This window comes from Erythranthe guttata, chromosome 12 (genome assembly GCF_056151865.1).
Source record: "Erythranthe guttata isolate IM_541 chromosome 12, IM_541, whole genome shotgun sequence".
Taxonomy (NCBI): Eukaryota; Viridiplantae; Streptophyta; class Magnoliopsida; order Lamiales; family Phrymaceae; genus Erythranthe; species Erythranthe guttata.
In genome coordinates this window covers 12,862,364-12,876,864 of record NC_142544.1, presented here as the reverse complement: position 1 = coordinate 12,876,864, position 14,501 = coordinate 12,862,364, and the positions used below count along the sequence as shown (strand labels likewise).

General features: G+C 33.4%; 2 protein-coding genes and 1 pseudogene across 2 annotated transcripts; 2 read left to right on the top strand and 1 right to left on the bottom strand.

Annotated features, from left to right (window-relative positions):
- The first annotated feature begins 9,938 nt into the window (after positions 1-9,938).
- Positions 9,939-10,066, top strand: LOC148766495 (U5 spliceosomal RNA; annotated as a pseudogene).
- Positions 10,067-10,235: 169 nt separating this feature from the next.
- LOC148766494 (auxin-induced protein 15A-like) lies at positions 10,236-10,641 on the bottom strand. Its single transcript, XM_088827113.1, has one exon. The coding sequence runs from the start codon at positions 10,639-10,641 to the stop codon at positions 10,375-10,377; it is 267 nt and encodes an 88-aa protein (XP_088683239.1). The 3' UTR covers positions 10,236-10,374.
- Positions 10,642-11,577: 936 nt separating this feature from the next.
- On the top strand, positions 11,578-12,065 carry LOC148766493 (auxin-responsive protein SAUR21-like). The gene has a single exon (XM_088827114.1). The coding sequence runs from the start codon at positions 11,628-11,630 to the stop codon at positions 11,889-11,891; it is 264 nt and encodes an 87-aa protein (XP_088683240.1). The 5' UTR covers positions 11,578-11,627; the 3' UTR covers positions 11,892-12,065.
- The last annotated feature ends 2,436 nt before the right edge of the window (positions 12,066-14,501 follow it).

Below are 14,501 nucleotides of genomic sequence, written 5' to 3'. Positions count from 1 at the left end.
CCTACCGGTGGGACAAGCGGTAGTACGATTCAAGGGGATTGGACATTCCTGGAACGCATATACAAAAAACTAGAGTCATATAAATAAAAGGATTTCACCTCGTATACCGAATTCAACTGATATGTGGTGCTAGACACGAAAAAGTCAGAATAAAATGGAAGAATAATTAAAAGGAAAACTATCGAAGAACAGGACGGCGCGTGGGCGCCGATTTCCGGCGACATGCGGCGCAGATTGGCTGCGGACGTGAGAAGTGAGCGGCTAGGGTTTGTGGTGTGTATTATGTGTGTTTTTTTTGTCTATATACAGACATATAAATCTTGTGTTTATAGTGTCTTGTATAAAAGCCCTAACGGGCTTAATTTGGACCGGGCTCAACAACTTATGTTCGTTAGTCTTTCTTCTCTCGTTTCTCATAACTCAATGATTAGAAAATTAAAACAATTATATTTTAGGAACCATTGTAACATCCTCGTCATTACGAATGCCAATTCTTGATTTCCAATTTCTAAAACTGGAAATCCTAATTCAGTGGACCTGCTAAATTTGGAAACTTCCCAATTTAGAAAGTTCACTAAGATGTTCGCCTAGTTCTTTCCTTTTCTTATTCTCATTCATACTTCCAATTATGAATGCTAACTCAATCAAATTGACTTTCAATTATGCAAAGATCAAACATTTTTATCTTTGACCGTTTATTCAAAGAACTCGAGTGGGGAAAATTACAGTTTATGTCCCTAAACTTTACCACTAAAGTGATTTATGTCCTCAAACATTTCAATCCACGAAATATGTCCTCAAACTTGCCCCTTTTGATCACTTTATGTTCTGCCGTTAACGTCGGCAACTAACTTCGACGGAAATAGCACGCGTGGCTCAAGTGACGTCTATGTGGCCGTTAAATCTCGAGCTGTACAACACCCAGTGCCTACTTGGTCGACGAAACGTGATGTGGAGCGACACGTCATTCTCCTCCCCTATTTCTATTCTAAAATCCCTAATTCTCCATATCTCCAATGAACCTGTAAATCCAATCCCTAAAACCCCATTTCGAATCCTTCAATTGAGGTGAAATTCGAAAATAGCAGAATCGTCTGTGAATCCATGGCCATTTTTCGTGGTGATTTACCAGCAAAATAGCCCAATAAACAAATGCCGAATGTTTCCTCGATTTCACTTTCACCTTCGGGCTGAAATTTCATGTCTTCTTCCACTTCGTTGGGGAAGTCGGGGAGCTGGAATCCATTCTTGGGCACTCTATTCTTGGCGAAAAAAGAATTATATGCAGCTTTGACAGGTGTTGCATGTTTTTTTTTTTTCCGGAATTGGTTCAGACATTTTGTCGTACCACTTTTTTGGCAGGTTCTGAATCTGCTGAGTTGGGTTGAATTTGTGCCATCTTCACCATCCTTGTGCTCGCTTCATCGAGACCACAAGGGGCACAAGCATCAGGCGAAGAATCACACGACCCCAACATTCTAGAGACGGAGTTGGGAGAAGAATTAAAGCTTCCTCTAAAATCTTTTTCAGAACCAGAAGAGGAGTCGCGTTTACCTTCTTCCTCTCTAAAATAGTGTTTTTTGGTCTCCTCCCATACATTTCACCAAATTTTAAACCAAGTATAAAATAATAATATTTCACCAACTCACCACTTATAAGAAATAAGATTTGGTTGGTCTCCCATTGCATCTCCATATATATCCAAAACTATAACTTTAATGTTTATCATCATTTTAGTATATTTTATTTCCTAAATATTAATTATAATATTTTGAATTATATAATCTAAAAATTATATTATAAATTTAGGAAAATTGTCTAAACATGAAAGAACATTAAAGCTTGTTTTGTTAATTATTTTGTTTTATGCTTATTATATTTTATTAATAGAAATTAACCCATTAGTTAAAATAAAAATCAATTAATCAACATGTATACCAAACAATATACAATAATTAAACATAAGCATATTTATATTTATTAGAATTAATGTTATTATTAATGATAATAAAAATTTATATTTTTAAAACTAATTTATTAATTAAAACTATTGTTTTAGAATAAATATGTTAATAAGGGGACAATCACGTGCAACCTCTATATTTGGGAACAAAAATAGGATTTGGTGGAAAAATTAAGAAAATAGTCGAATGGTGAGAGATGAAAATTTATTCACCAAAAAATTTGGTGGTCAGATAAATTACATTTTTTTGTCACCTAAATTTTACCACTAAAACAATTTTCATATTCACACTTTTTCATCCATGAAATATGTCTTCAAATTTGCCACTTTTTAACAGTTTATGTTTGGCCGTCAACTTCGTCAGTCAACTTGGACGGAAATATCATGTGTGGCACACGTGATGTCGGTCTGACCATTAAAAGCCGACGTGGCTTATACCCTAAGTCGACCTGGCCGAAAAACATAACGAGTGACATATGGCAGTTAAATACCGACCTGGCACACAAATTAGTTGATTTAAACTCAATTACCAAATTTGTAACTCACTCAGTATATGAGTAGAATTTGGGCTGGATATTTTCTTCTCCTGAAAGCGCCCAAAGCACGACTCCGTGCACGGCTCCTTCGGTCGAACAACTCTAGCAATGTGAGACTTTGGATTTTTATTGTTTTATGACTTCGAATTTCGTATGATTCTGAAGAAGAATGGAATTTGATTGGAAATTTGAGAGCGGATTTACGCGATTGAAATATATTTTTGAAATTGGATAGGGTTTATGGGATGAAGAGTAAAGTGAGTAATGAGAATTAGAATTGGGGATTTGAGTGAGTTAAAAATTTGGTAATTGAGTTTAAATCAACTGATTTGTGTGCCAGGTCGGTATTTGACTGCAATATTTCACTCGTTATGTTTTTCGGCCATATTGACTTAGGGTGTAAGCAGTGGCGGATCCAGGATTTTTGGCAAGGGGGTTCGAAATTGTAAAATAAAAAATTTAAATATCACTTTATAAAAATAGTGGACCAAAAATTTACAATTTACAAATTTTAGGTGAATTGTGAAAATATTTAAAGAGAAAAAAGTTGAAAAATGTTAAAGATTTGAAATTTTAGGTGAATTGTGAAAATATTTAAAGAGAAAAAAGATGAAAAATGTTAAAGATTTGAAAAAAAACCAATGTGAAAATATTTAAAGAGAAAAAAGATAAAAAATGTTAAAGATTTGAAAAAAAACCAAATTTTGAGAGGGTGGGGTATCGAACCTGCGACCTATTTGCGAGTAAATGTAACTTTACCACCTCAACCAATAGCCTTTTTTGTCAACTTATGTATAATAGTATTAATTACTTAAAATCAAGGGTGTGCAACTGCACACCCTAGACCATAGGTAAATCCGCCACTGGGTGTAAGTCATATCGACTTTGCACAGCCATATCAACACCAGGTGTGCCACGCGTGATATTTTCGTCAAAGTTGACTAACGTAATTGACGGTCTGATATAAATTGTTAAAAGGGATAATTAGTTGGACCCCTCTTATTTGGAACTTATATGGCTGAGGGTTCATTTTGTTAGTTGATTATAGTTATAGGTCCATTGACTAATAAATGTAATATAAATTAAATTACAGAAAATATAAATAAAATTCCACATTTCACTCTATATCACTCTTTTAATTACTTTCTCTCTCCTCTCGCACACGTCTCTCTCCTTTTCTTTTCTTTCCTCCTTTCTTTTTTATTTTTTATTTTTACTTGTGACACGTCTCTCTCTCTTCTTTTCTTTCTCTCATTTCTCTCTCTCCTTTTCTTTTTTTTTTTAATTTTTTTCTAAGTTGTGTCAAATTACAATAACAAATTGCAAAATACAATTAACAACATACAAACTGCAATTTGTAACAGTAAAAATAAATCGCAAAATCAATATAATAGGGAACCACCTACCATATGTCAGAAATATTATTTTACAAATATCTTTTCACAACAACACAATATGGAACTAATGATAATTTGCTCAAACATCAGTACTTCAAGTTTTTTTTCCTCGAACAATATAAAATATTTTTAAATAATAAAATATGAAATAAAAGATGACATAACAAACCAACAAACCATTTTTGTCTAGGAATAATCAGTACATTAAATACAAAATATTGTAAGATACAAATTAGTAGATACAAGCAGTGTTGCAGTATAGTGTTGCAATAACTGATTCTGGCTGGGGTGATGTCATAAAGGAAATAGTCTCGACGTCCTACTGAATTCACAACTTTCAAACGTCCTCGAGGATTTTCTAGAAACTTGATCGTGTCAATATGAGTTTTGGAAAAGAACCAAAAAATATGTGAAACCTTCCATAGTTATTCCCAAAAGGAAGAAAAAAAAACTAATATTAATTTGCAATAACGAGCTGCAGATTAAAAAATGCAGAATTGCCAAAGTCAATTAAGAAAACAGAAAATAAAAATCGCAATCAAATAAAATGTAAGGGACAACCAACAAACTTCAAGTTGCAGACAACAACATAAAAAATATAAATTGCAACAACAACAACAACAACAACAACAATAACAACAACAACAACAACAAAATAGTGGCAAAAACAAACAAATAAAAGTGTGCAAATAACCATATCCAAATGCAATTGTCAGCAACAAACTGCAAAATGCAAACGATCTACAATGACAATAAGTATTTTGTTATGATAGATGAAACCATTTTTTACAACACCAAACTGCAAATATTACAGTAAAGTGCAAAATACACAATAAACATTAAAGTGCAAAATACACATAAAAACAGCAAAATAAAAAACTAACAAAAAAAGATCTTTGCAGAAAACAAAATTATTACCTAGGGTCGTAGGCTCCAAATCTCTGTCTTTCACTACATTCATAAAAAAAAAACCCATTAGATTTCTTCAATGAATCGCGATTTAAAAAAAAATACAAAAAAAAAATGCAATATATAGCAAATTATCTGTACGTTTTCAAATTTGCACCATCTTCTCGGTTTCCAGACCTACAGACTCTCCATCGATCTCAGCAATAAAGGGCTATAATTACAGAGTTTGGGTTGAACGAAATGGGGGAGAATTTTTGCATGTTTCAATTTGACGAGATTTGCAGATTTTTCCCTGTTGTGTCGGTTTGCAGATTTACAGCATTTCCATCGATCTGAGAATTAGGGGATATGGTGCGTTGAAAGAAACGAGATGAGAGGTTTTGCAGTTTCAATCTCACGATTTGAGATTTTTTTGCCTCAATTTTAGCTAAAACCTGATTTGGTGGATAATTATATTTATGAAGGGAATTTTCCTATTTTACTGCAAATGGCAAATCAGCCAAAAATATTAGTAGGGGGTTTTAGCAAAATAAGACTTGTGACTTGGACTAGGACCTATATAGTCTTAGAATGGAGGGTCTATAGAAAATTACCCCTGTTAAAAAGTGACAAATTTGAGGACATATTTCGTGAATGAAAAAGTTTGAGAATATAAATCGTTTTAACGGTAATGTTTAAGGACCAAAAAAAGACAAATAAAAAAAAGTATGTATTATCATCTGTTAACCAATTTTGTTATGTTTCTAAAAAAAAAAGAAAAATCCTACGATGCTACTATAAGACAAGTTTGAGAGATAATATCAATGTTACACTTAGTAAAAAACATCGGTTGATTTTGCATCGTAGATTTATACAATTAACCACCCATTAAGTACACATTTATATGGGTGTGTGTGCTAATGTAGATCAATGATGTAGAACCACTCATTGTATCTCACCGAAACCCATATTAGTTTATGCGTGTTAGGCTGCTTCCGAGAAAAGATAATTAATTGTTCTATAGGCTTGACAGAATTTATATTAATTTCGTCAGCCAAAAGTTAATTTGAAAATCATTTCATAACCAAACTAGATTTAAGTAAATTTTAATTAGGATTTATTACAAATAAGTACATCATGGGCTACTTATTAATAAAGAGCTTTAGATAAAAAAATTATAAAAAAATCCGGACAATGTCCAAAATTTCGTAAAAGACTAAAAGACCCCCTCACATTTTAATATGCTATTTTTCATCCTTTAATTCAATTTAACTTTAATGTGACCCCAAATTTCAACAAGCATTCAATTTTGACCCCTAACTCAATTTTGACCCATAACTCAATTTTGACCCCTAACTCAATTTTGACTACAATTTCACCCATCGTCGCCGTTGTCCGCCTGTCTCCGGCATTGATTTTTTTTTTTCTTGTCTTTTTTTGAAATTTTTTGAAAATTTTATTTTCTTCAATATTTGTTGGCCCTTTTAAATAGTAAAATTGTTGTGGTTGACAGTAATATTACCACTATAGTAACACAGTAATATTACTATTAGGGCAAAATGCACTTTGCCCCCTTAAAAAAATCATAATCCGCACTTTGCCCCCTAAAAAACCAAAAAAGAGACTCTCCCCCTTTCAAATTGTGCCTCAGTTGCACTTTACCCCAAAATTCGAATTCCGGTGTATTTTTCACTAAATTTCAAATATCTTCGTCCACTTAAGGGGTATATGCGTCATTTTAGGGTATAAATCTTTTCTTTTAAAATTTTCACTTGATTTTAAATTTCTCCATCTAAGTTGTGAGAACTAAATTGCAATTTTTTAGAATTGCCTTAAAAACCCTAATCCCCTTCCTTCTTCCCACCACCGCACCACCACCACCACTGCACCACCACCACCTCTACCACCACTCTTCATCATCATAAAAAATCACAATCATCTCCGGGGCAAAAAAAAAAAAAACACAACTAATTTTCATATTCCCATTACTAATTTTTGCAGCTCAATTTTCATATTCCCAGTACGATTTTTTGCAGCTCGATTGACGTCGCTCCCGCCTTTTGCGTCACCAAAATCGACCACTTCTACGACGATGAAGACGACGATGTCAGTCACACATAAATCCCTCCAATTTCTTATGCCACCTAAAATCCTATGTGCTATGGTGGACGACGGATTGTTTGAATTTAATGTTAGTTGGTTATGGGCGGCGGATTATCTGAATCTGGGTTGGGTTCTTCGTGGTGGTGTAGCAGCTGCGGTGTGGTGGTGTTGGGTGGCTGCTGGTGGCGGAACAGAAGGTGGATGCAATCATGCAGAATTGTTTGGCTGTGGAAGTGGATGGGGGAAGTGCCACGAGAAGATGATTATTAATTATTTTTTTCTTTTTTTCTTTTCTTTTTCCAGTTATACTAAATTCATATTTTTTTCATTTTGTTTCTTTAAATTGCAGTACTATTAAAACTTTATTAAACAATACTGGAAATATTTGTAGCATGAATAACAAATATGAAAATAATTTTGGAATCACGCAAACTTGAATATATTGCATTAAAAACTATAATTTGAAAATTAAAAAAAATAAACAAACAAATAAAAACTATGACGGAAAAATACATTTTGCACCCTTCAAAAAAATTAAATGGTGTAAAAGATGATTTGACGCATATACCCCTAAGTGGCTGGAGAATTTTGATTTCCGGGAAAACATACGTACACCGGAATTCTAATTTTGGGGCAAAGTGCTACTGGGACACACTTTTCAAGGGGGTAAGTCTCTTTTCCGGTTTCTTAGGGGGAAATTGTGAACTATTAGGGGTGAACGAAAAAACCGAAAAATCGAAAAACCGAACTGAAAACCGAAAAAACCGAGCCGATATGTACCGTCCCGACTTAAAACCGCATATACGGTAATTGTTTTTTGAAAAACCGAAAATATCGGTTTGTGTATGGAGAATTTAAAAATTACCGAACCGAACCGATTTATACAAAATGATGTATTTTTGATATATATTATAAATATTTATCCTAGCGTGCCTCTATCTTTCGAGCGCCTCCATGTGACATTTTTTTCTATTAATTAATTTTGGTTGTGACGTGTTTTTTATAATTAATTTTCGGTTGTTATTTGTTAATTTTCTCAAATAAATATAATGAAAGTCCAAATATATGGGTTTTATGCCGAACCGGAATTCGAACAAATAGACGAAATCAAAACTGAAAATAAACCGAATTGATACCGAAACCGTTTACCGAAAACCGAAAAACCGATTCACACCGAACCGAAAAAAACCGACATATTCGGTTTTTTAAATATGAGAAATCGATATTATCGGTATGTGTTTGGTTTATTGTAAAAACCGAGCCGTACCGACCCGTGCACACCCCTATGAACTATGAGTATTTTAAGGGGCGAAGTGTATTTTGCCTTTACTATTATATTACTGTTTAACACAGTAATATTGCTATATTACTCCCTAGCACGATACTATTAACACAACAAAAATCACTATTATTGTGTAATAGAATAATATTAATATGTTGACCGTTCAACAAAGTCAAACATAAGAAAAACCAAAAGAATTAATATTGATGTAATTGACAATAATATTACTGTCAACCACAGATATTACTGTAACGACCGTAATATTACCGCCAACCACAATAATATTATTGTGTTTACAGTAATATTACTATAGTAGATAGTAATATTATTACGTTAATCGGTCAACAAATCAAACAAAATAAAAAGACCAAGAAAAATTAATATTAATGTGGTTGATAGTAATATTATTGTGTTTACAGTAATTTTACCGTCAACGACAGTAATATTATTAGGTTGACTGGTCAATAAATCAAACAAAATTAAAAGGCCAAAAAAATAATAATATTGATGTGGTTGATAGTAATATTATTGTGTTTATAGTAATTGTACAATTACTGTCAGTGACAGTACAATAACGATCAACGTTCAACGGCGGGCGTAAAAGAAATGGATAGGAAAAAAAATCAATGCCGATAACCGGCGAGATAAAAAAAAATAAAAATAAAGGAAAAAAGTCAAAATTGATGAAATTAAATTTAAATTGGGGTTACAATTAGGAATTTGGTTTAAGGGTTGAAGATAATTTTTTCATAAGCATTAATTTTCTCTTTATTTATAATACCATATTAAAGTGATGGACTTATTGATGAAATAGATATAACCCGTGAACCTTGAATATACATGCAAAAAGAACATGTTAATAAAAAAGGCGAAAGAATAGTTCGGTATGTTAGTAAAAACATAAAGAAGAATTGGGATTCCATCTTCCAATGGGTGGACTCACAATTCCGTGCAATGAGAAGTTATTCGTCGACCTCACATCTCACTTGAATAGAGCATAATATATACTCAAAAGAATTTTCCTTCCCAATTTTTGTTTTCTTTATTTATACTTAGCCACTTCGTGGACATTTCTTTTTTTTTTTTTTTTCTACACGGAGAAGATATTTTGTCGGGGTACAAATTGTATTCCTTGCACCAAAAGGCGAAATCCCTCGCCCCCAGGGCCCCCATCCCTTGGCCCGACAAGGATTGATGGAGGAATGTAAATCATGGTAACTCAACGGCCCGTTAAGATAGCGGACCCGGACCTGGTGCCCACAAGAAACCAACTCATTGGAGTTGAAATTCCCACACTGCGGCTGCCAGGATTCGATCCTAGGACCTTGCACCAACTTACCACCTCCGGAACCAGTTGAGCTACACCCATGCGGGTACAAATTGTATTCCTGAACAAATTACTGGTATTACCTATAAAAGATTTTTTTTTTATTCTAAGCCATTTTGATATGTGAATGCCTTACCTATCTAGAAGTTCTTATCATCATAAACTATTAATCCTGATTACAACAAATGCATATGGTTACTTTGTACTTTTGTCATTTTTTTTGTTTTGGTGTTGTTACTCCCAGAAAAGTATGTTGTCAAACGGCTTTTCTGTTTTCTATGTTAGAAAGTATGACAAAGGTTACTCAACTTTTGGATTACAAGAGTTCCTAAATATAACAAATTAAACAAGAGAGAAGTATCCCACATAGAGAAAAGAACTTAAAAATAATTTATAGCCAGAGAAATAAATACAATGGCAAGGATTTGTTTAAACCATACGCAACTGTGCAGTGAGCACATAGCGAACTATTCTTTTGCTTTTTACTAAAGAATACCGCATACTCGCCGCAATACAAGCGCAGCATACGCCTCTTTAATTTTTTTAGGGTTATTTTTCTTTTAGAAATTTGCCCTAACAATTCAAGTTCAAGTTTTACTATTTTGTTCATTGAAGAAACACACGTGAATTGTAATGTAATATAGTATCAGAATAAGAGAGAACAGAAGATTGGTATGAATAGTCGAGTTCGTATAAAATAAGTATTATCAAATTTCACCAAACAATGCTTTGGTATCTTAAAATGGCTTAAACTGTGTTGCATATATATACTGTAATTTTGTGCTTCTATACATTTCGCTTCTTGAAAACAAAGAGGAAGAATGTTTCTCGAAAGAAAAACTAATTTTACAAAATTGTGATCCTCCTAAACACGTATATCATGCTCGGCTCAAATGAGAGGTTAAATCAACAAATAGATCTTCACTGCAAGGAATGGTTAGTCCACCCATTGGATGGTGGAATCCAAATTGTTCTTCAGCTCGGCACAACAAATCTTGAAACGAAGGGTGGTTCAAATAAGATAATGGAATTACGAAACGCTTCTTTTCGCGCTCCCCAACATAAACAGCCAAATGACCATTTGGAACTTCAGCTGACTTTTTTCCGTTGGATAACGATCTTCTCAAAATTTGGCGGATTGCCATATTTATTTGTAGTGATTTTGTTTAGCTGAACTTTTTTTTAATCAAAAGCTCTTTTGAAACAAGTGAAAGCTGAGAAAGCTAGAGTATTTTCAGGACTTGTTGTTCGTAATCAAGAAATGGCTTTGTATATATAGTCTATACACAAATAATGTAGACAAGTGTGCTGAATATAAATGTGGTGCTCTATGAAACTTGAAGAAACATACAAATATGAAATCACATGGATTTTTCTTTCAAAATAATAATGGTTTCAAGGAAACAAGAATTTGTGTGATCGAAAATGTCGTATTCCATCAACAACATGGCCCTTAAACGACCCTACAAATATGATACCAAACAGCTCAAGTTGTATGTAACAGCTAACAATATATATAACAAAGTCTCTCATAGTCTGTTTATTATGACATGGACTCGATCGTTTAAGGTCATGTTATCTTATATATTTGTTACGCAACTAAGTTTGATGTGTGATTATAACAGCTAGCTAATTGATTGGCTGACAATTACATGTGTTCTTCCATTTTCGAGTATGTTTGGCCCGTCATACGACCCCTATTTGAATTGTCTATTAACCACAAATTCAATAAGTGAAGGCCATTCATCTATATTATATTTGCGTATAAATGCATATGGTCATCTAAGGGACATGCTGCCAGAGTTAGTACGATACAATATTTTCGATCACAAATTATTGTTGCCTAAAAATCATTATAATGATTCAAAGACAAAACCATGTGACTACATTTGCCTATGTTTTCCATGTTTCATCGAGTACCACATATCCACTTTCTGTGTTAACCACGCTTATCTAAATTTCTCAACGATATATCAATTCTTGCTAGCCTATATATACAACACAGTTTCTTGATTTACAAATAGCAACAACTTCTGAAAAATATTATAGTTTTCTCATCTTTCACAAATCACAATTCTTCAAGGAAGATTATTGATCTGAAATAATTAAACAAGATTCAGTTTATAAAACAATGGCCATCCGTCAAATGCTAAGACGATCTTTATCCAACGAAAGAAGATCAACTGAAGTTCCAAAAGGGCATTTCGCGGTTTATGTTGGGGCAAGTGAAAAAAAGCGATTTGTTATTCCACTATCGTATTTGAACCATCCTTCATTTCAAGAATTGCTATGCCAAGCTGAAGAAGAATTCGGATTTCATCATCCGATGGGTGGCCTCACAATTCCTTGTAGTGAGGAATTATTCATTGATGTCACCTCTTACTTGAGGAGATAGAGCTTGATATACATACACATATACTAGGTCTTAGAGCAATAGAATTTTAGTTAGCTAGTTCGTGGACGATTTTATTTAAATTTCATTTTTGTACACAGTGAAGATACTTTGTTGGGTACAAAATGTATTCCTGCACAAATTAATGGCATAATTATCTACAGAATATTTTTAGTATACTCCGAGCCATTTTGAAATGTGAATGCCCCGTCTATTTACTTCGTTGCTTTTATGCACTTAGCTTTTCTGATTTTCTTTTGAATGGTTGATTCTGTTTTGGAAATGGTCTTAATTTATGATTATGTTTGTTGCAAATCTGAACGGGAGGGATTTTAAAAAAAAAAAGACTAAAAGAATAATCTTAAATGATTTTTTTTTATTTTACTTTAGGGTAAATAACATTAAACCGTCTAAATTTTGCCTCTTTTTGCGGATTACCACCTCAACAAGAAAAGAAAAAATCAATCTCACCCAAACTCAATGAGATTTGGTTTGGTCTCCCATGACATGTCACCATATATGTCCCAAAATAATAAATTTAATGTTTATCATAATTTTAGTATAATTTATTTCATAAATATTAATTATAGATTCAATTGTAAGTAATAATATTTTGAATTATATAAACTAGTAATTGTACCCGTGCGATGCACGGGACAACAAATTGCATTGTTTTGATGTTGTAAGAATATAAACAAACGTTTGATGTATCGTATGATCAAAATTCTATTATACTGGAACATCATCAAATGAATTTTACTGTTGAAGCTACTACACACAAAAAAAAAAGAAATAACTTTATTGTTGAATAATTTTCCAAATGAATTGAATCAGCTAATACCAGTAGATTGAAAATTTGAACCAGAAAAAAAATCATCAACTATGTCTTTCATGTTGAACTTAAAAGTAATTAGATTTAATAACTTAGTTAACATAATCAAAATTAAACTATCGACAACATAAAAGGCCATCTATACATCTTGCATCGGAACTAAGCCCTTCTCCACTGCCTCATTTTCAGGCTGTTTTGCCGCTGGAATTAACAATTGGAAAATTAAGAAACAAAAATAAATATAAACAATAAATTAAATATCGCATACAAACAATAAGTCTTGAAGGTCGACTTCCAATAGCTTGTGGCTCCGCCCATTTTTGGTTAATTCTCTCAAATCATCCATTTTAATAACATGTCCAATAACATATAAAATGAAATAATTGTTATACATAAAATTTGAAAACTTTGGTATAAATTAATGAAACACATAATTTAACAAAATGAAATTACCTATAAGCCATGATGGAAAAAGATGTAAACTAATTGTCACACAGTCAATAGGATGAAGAAGATAAAAAAAAAAAATCTAAAGTCGGGTTACCAAAAGAAGAAGCCTTAGGTAAGGAAGAAATAAAATTCAAATGTTGCAGACATTATGTAAAACGATGTCACAAAATTCGCTAGGGATGAAAATCAGATTTATTTACCCTTTTCTGTAAAAATCAAAAATCAGATTATTATAAATAATAGGGTAAATAGCATTAAACCACCTAAACTTTTTACGTTTTTGCGGATCACCACCTGAACATTTTTTTTTTGCAAGAGTTCACCTGTACTCAATTAATTGTGCCACTTTGCCGTTTTTTGCCCGTTTTCAGGTCATAATGACCGGTTCTGGACACACGCGCATTGCACATGCGAAATCCAAGGGTATTGTTGGCTTTTTCATTTTTAAAATTGAATAAATGTTAATTTTCATTTATTTATTTTATTTTATGTTTCTTTTTTGAAATGAAATTTTCTTAAATAGAATAAGTAAAAAAAGAAAAAGAAAAACGTCATCTTGTTCCCAGCAACTCAGCCCTGTATTTTGAACTCATGGCCCAAAAAATCCGAACAAACCACCGACATAATTACTTTCTCGCCTCTACAATTCCAAGGATGACCACTGTCGTCGCACCAATCTCACCACCCACCGCCCACCGGCGCACACCCGATCTCACGGTCGAGCGCCGCTCACCGCCGCCGTGGCATGGGGCGGCCTCAATTGTGAGAAGATCCTATAATCCTCCATTCGTTGGAAGAAGATCTAGTCATTCGGAGGAAGAAATCGAGAGAAAATAGTGTTCATATAACTTGAATTGGGGAAAGGGGGAAATTAAATGAACATTTTGGACCTAATTTTAGGTCCAATTTCAGTCATGATGGCGGCGGATCTGAAGAAGATGTGGTGGTGGTGGTGAGCTTGGTGGTTGTGCAAGAGGCTGGTTACTCGGGGTGAGTGGCTGCAACATGAGAGAAATGGTTGATGAAAATTGTGAGTTAGATGAGTAGGATGGGGGGGTTGGATATGGTCTGCCGCCGCCAACGCCGTTGGCCTTGATGAGTTCATCTATGTGAAATTACGGCTGATTGCCGGCGGGTAAACGGCGGCGTTTTTCTTGTTGTTGGTCTGATGATGGTGATGATTAGGGAAAAATATAGCAGCAGCAGTACAGTATATGTGGTGGATCTTCTTCTGGGATTGGAACAAGACGAAGACCCTTTTGTTTTTTTTTTTTTTAATAATTATTCTATTTTACATTTATTCAATTTTAAAAATGAAAAAGCCAACAATG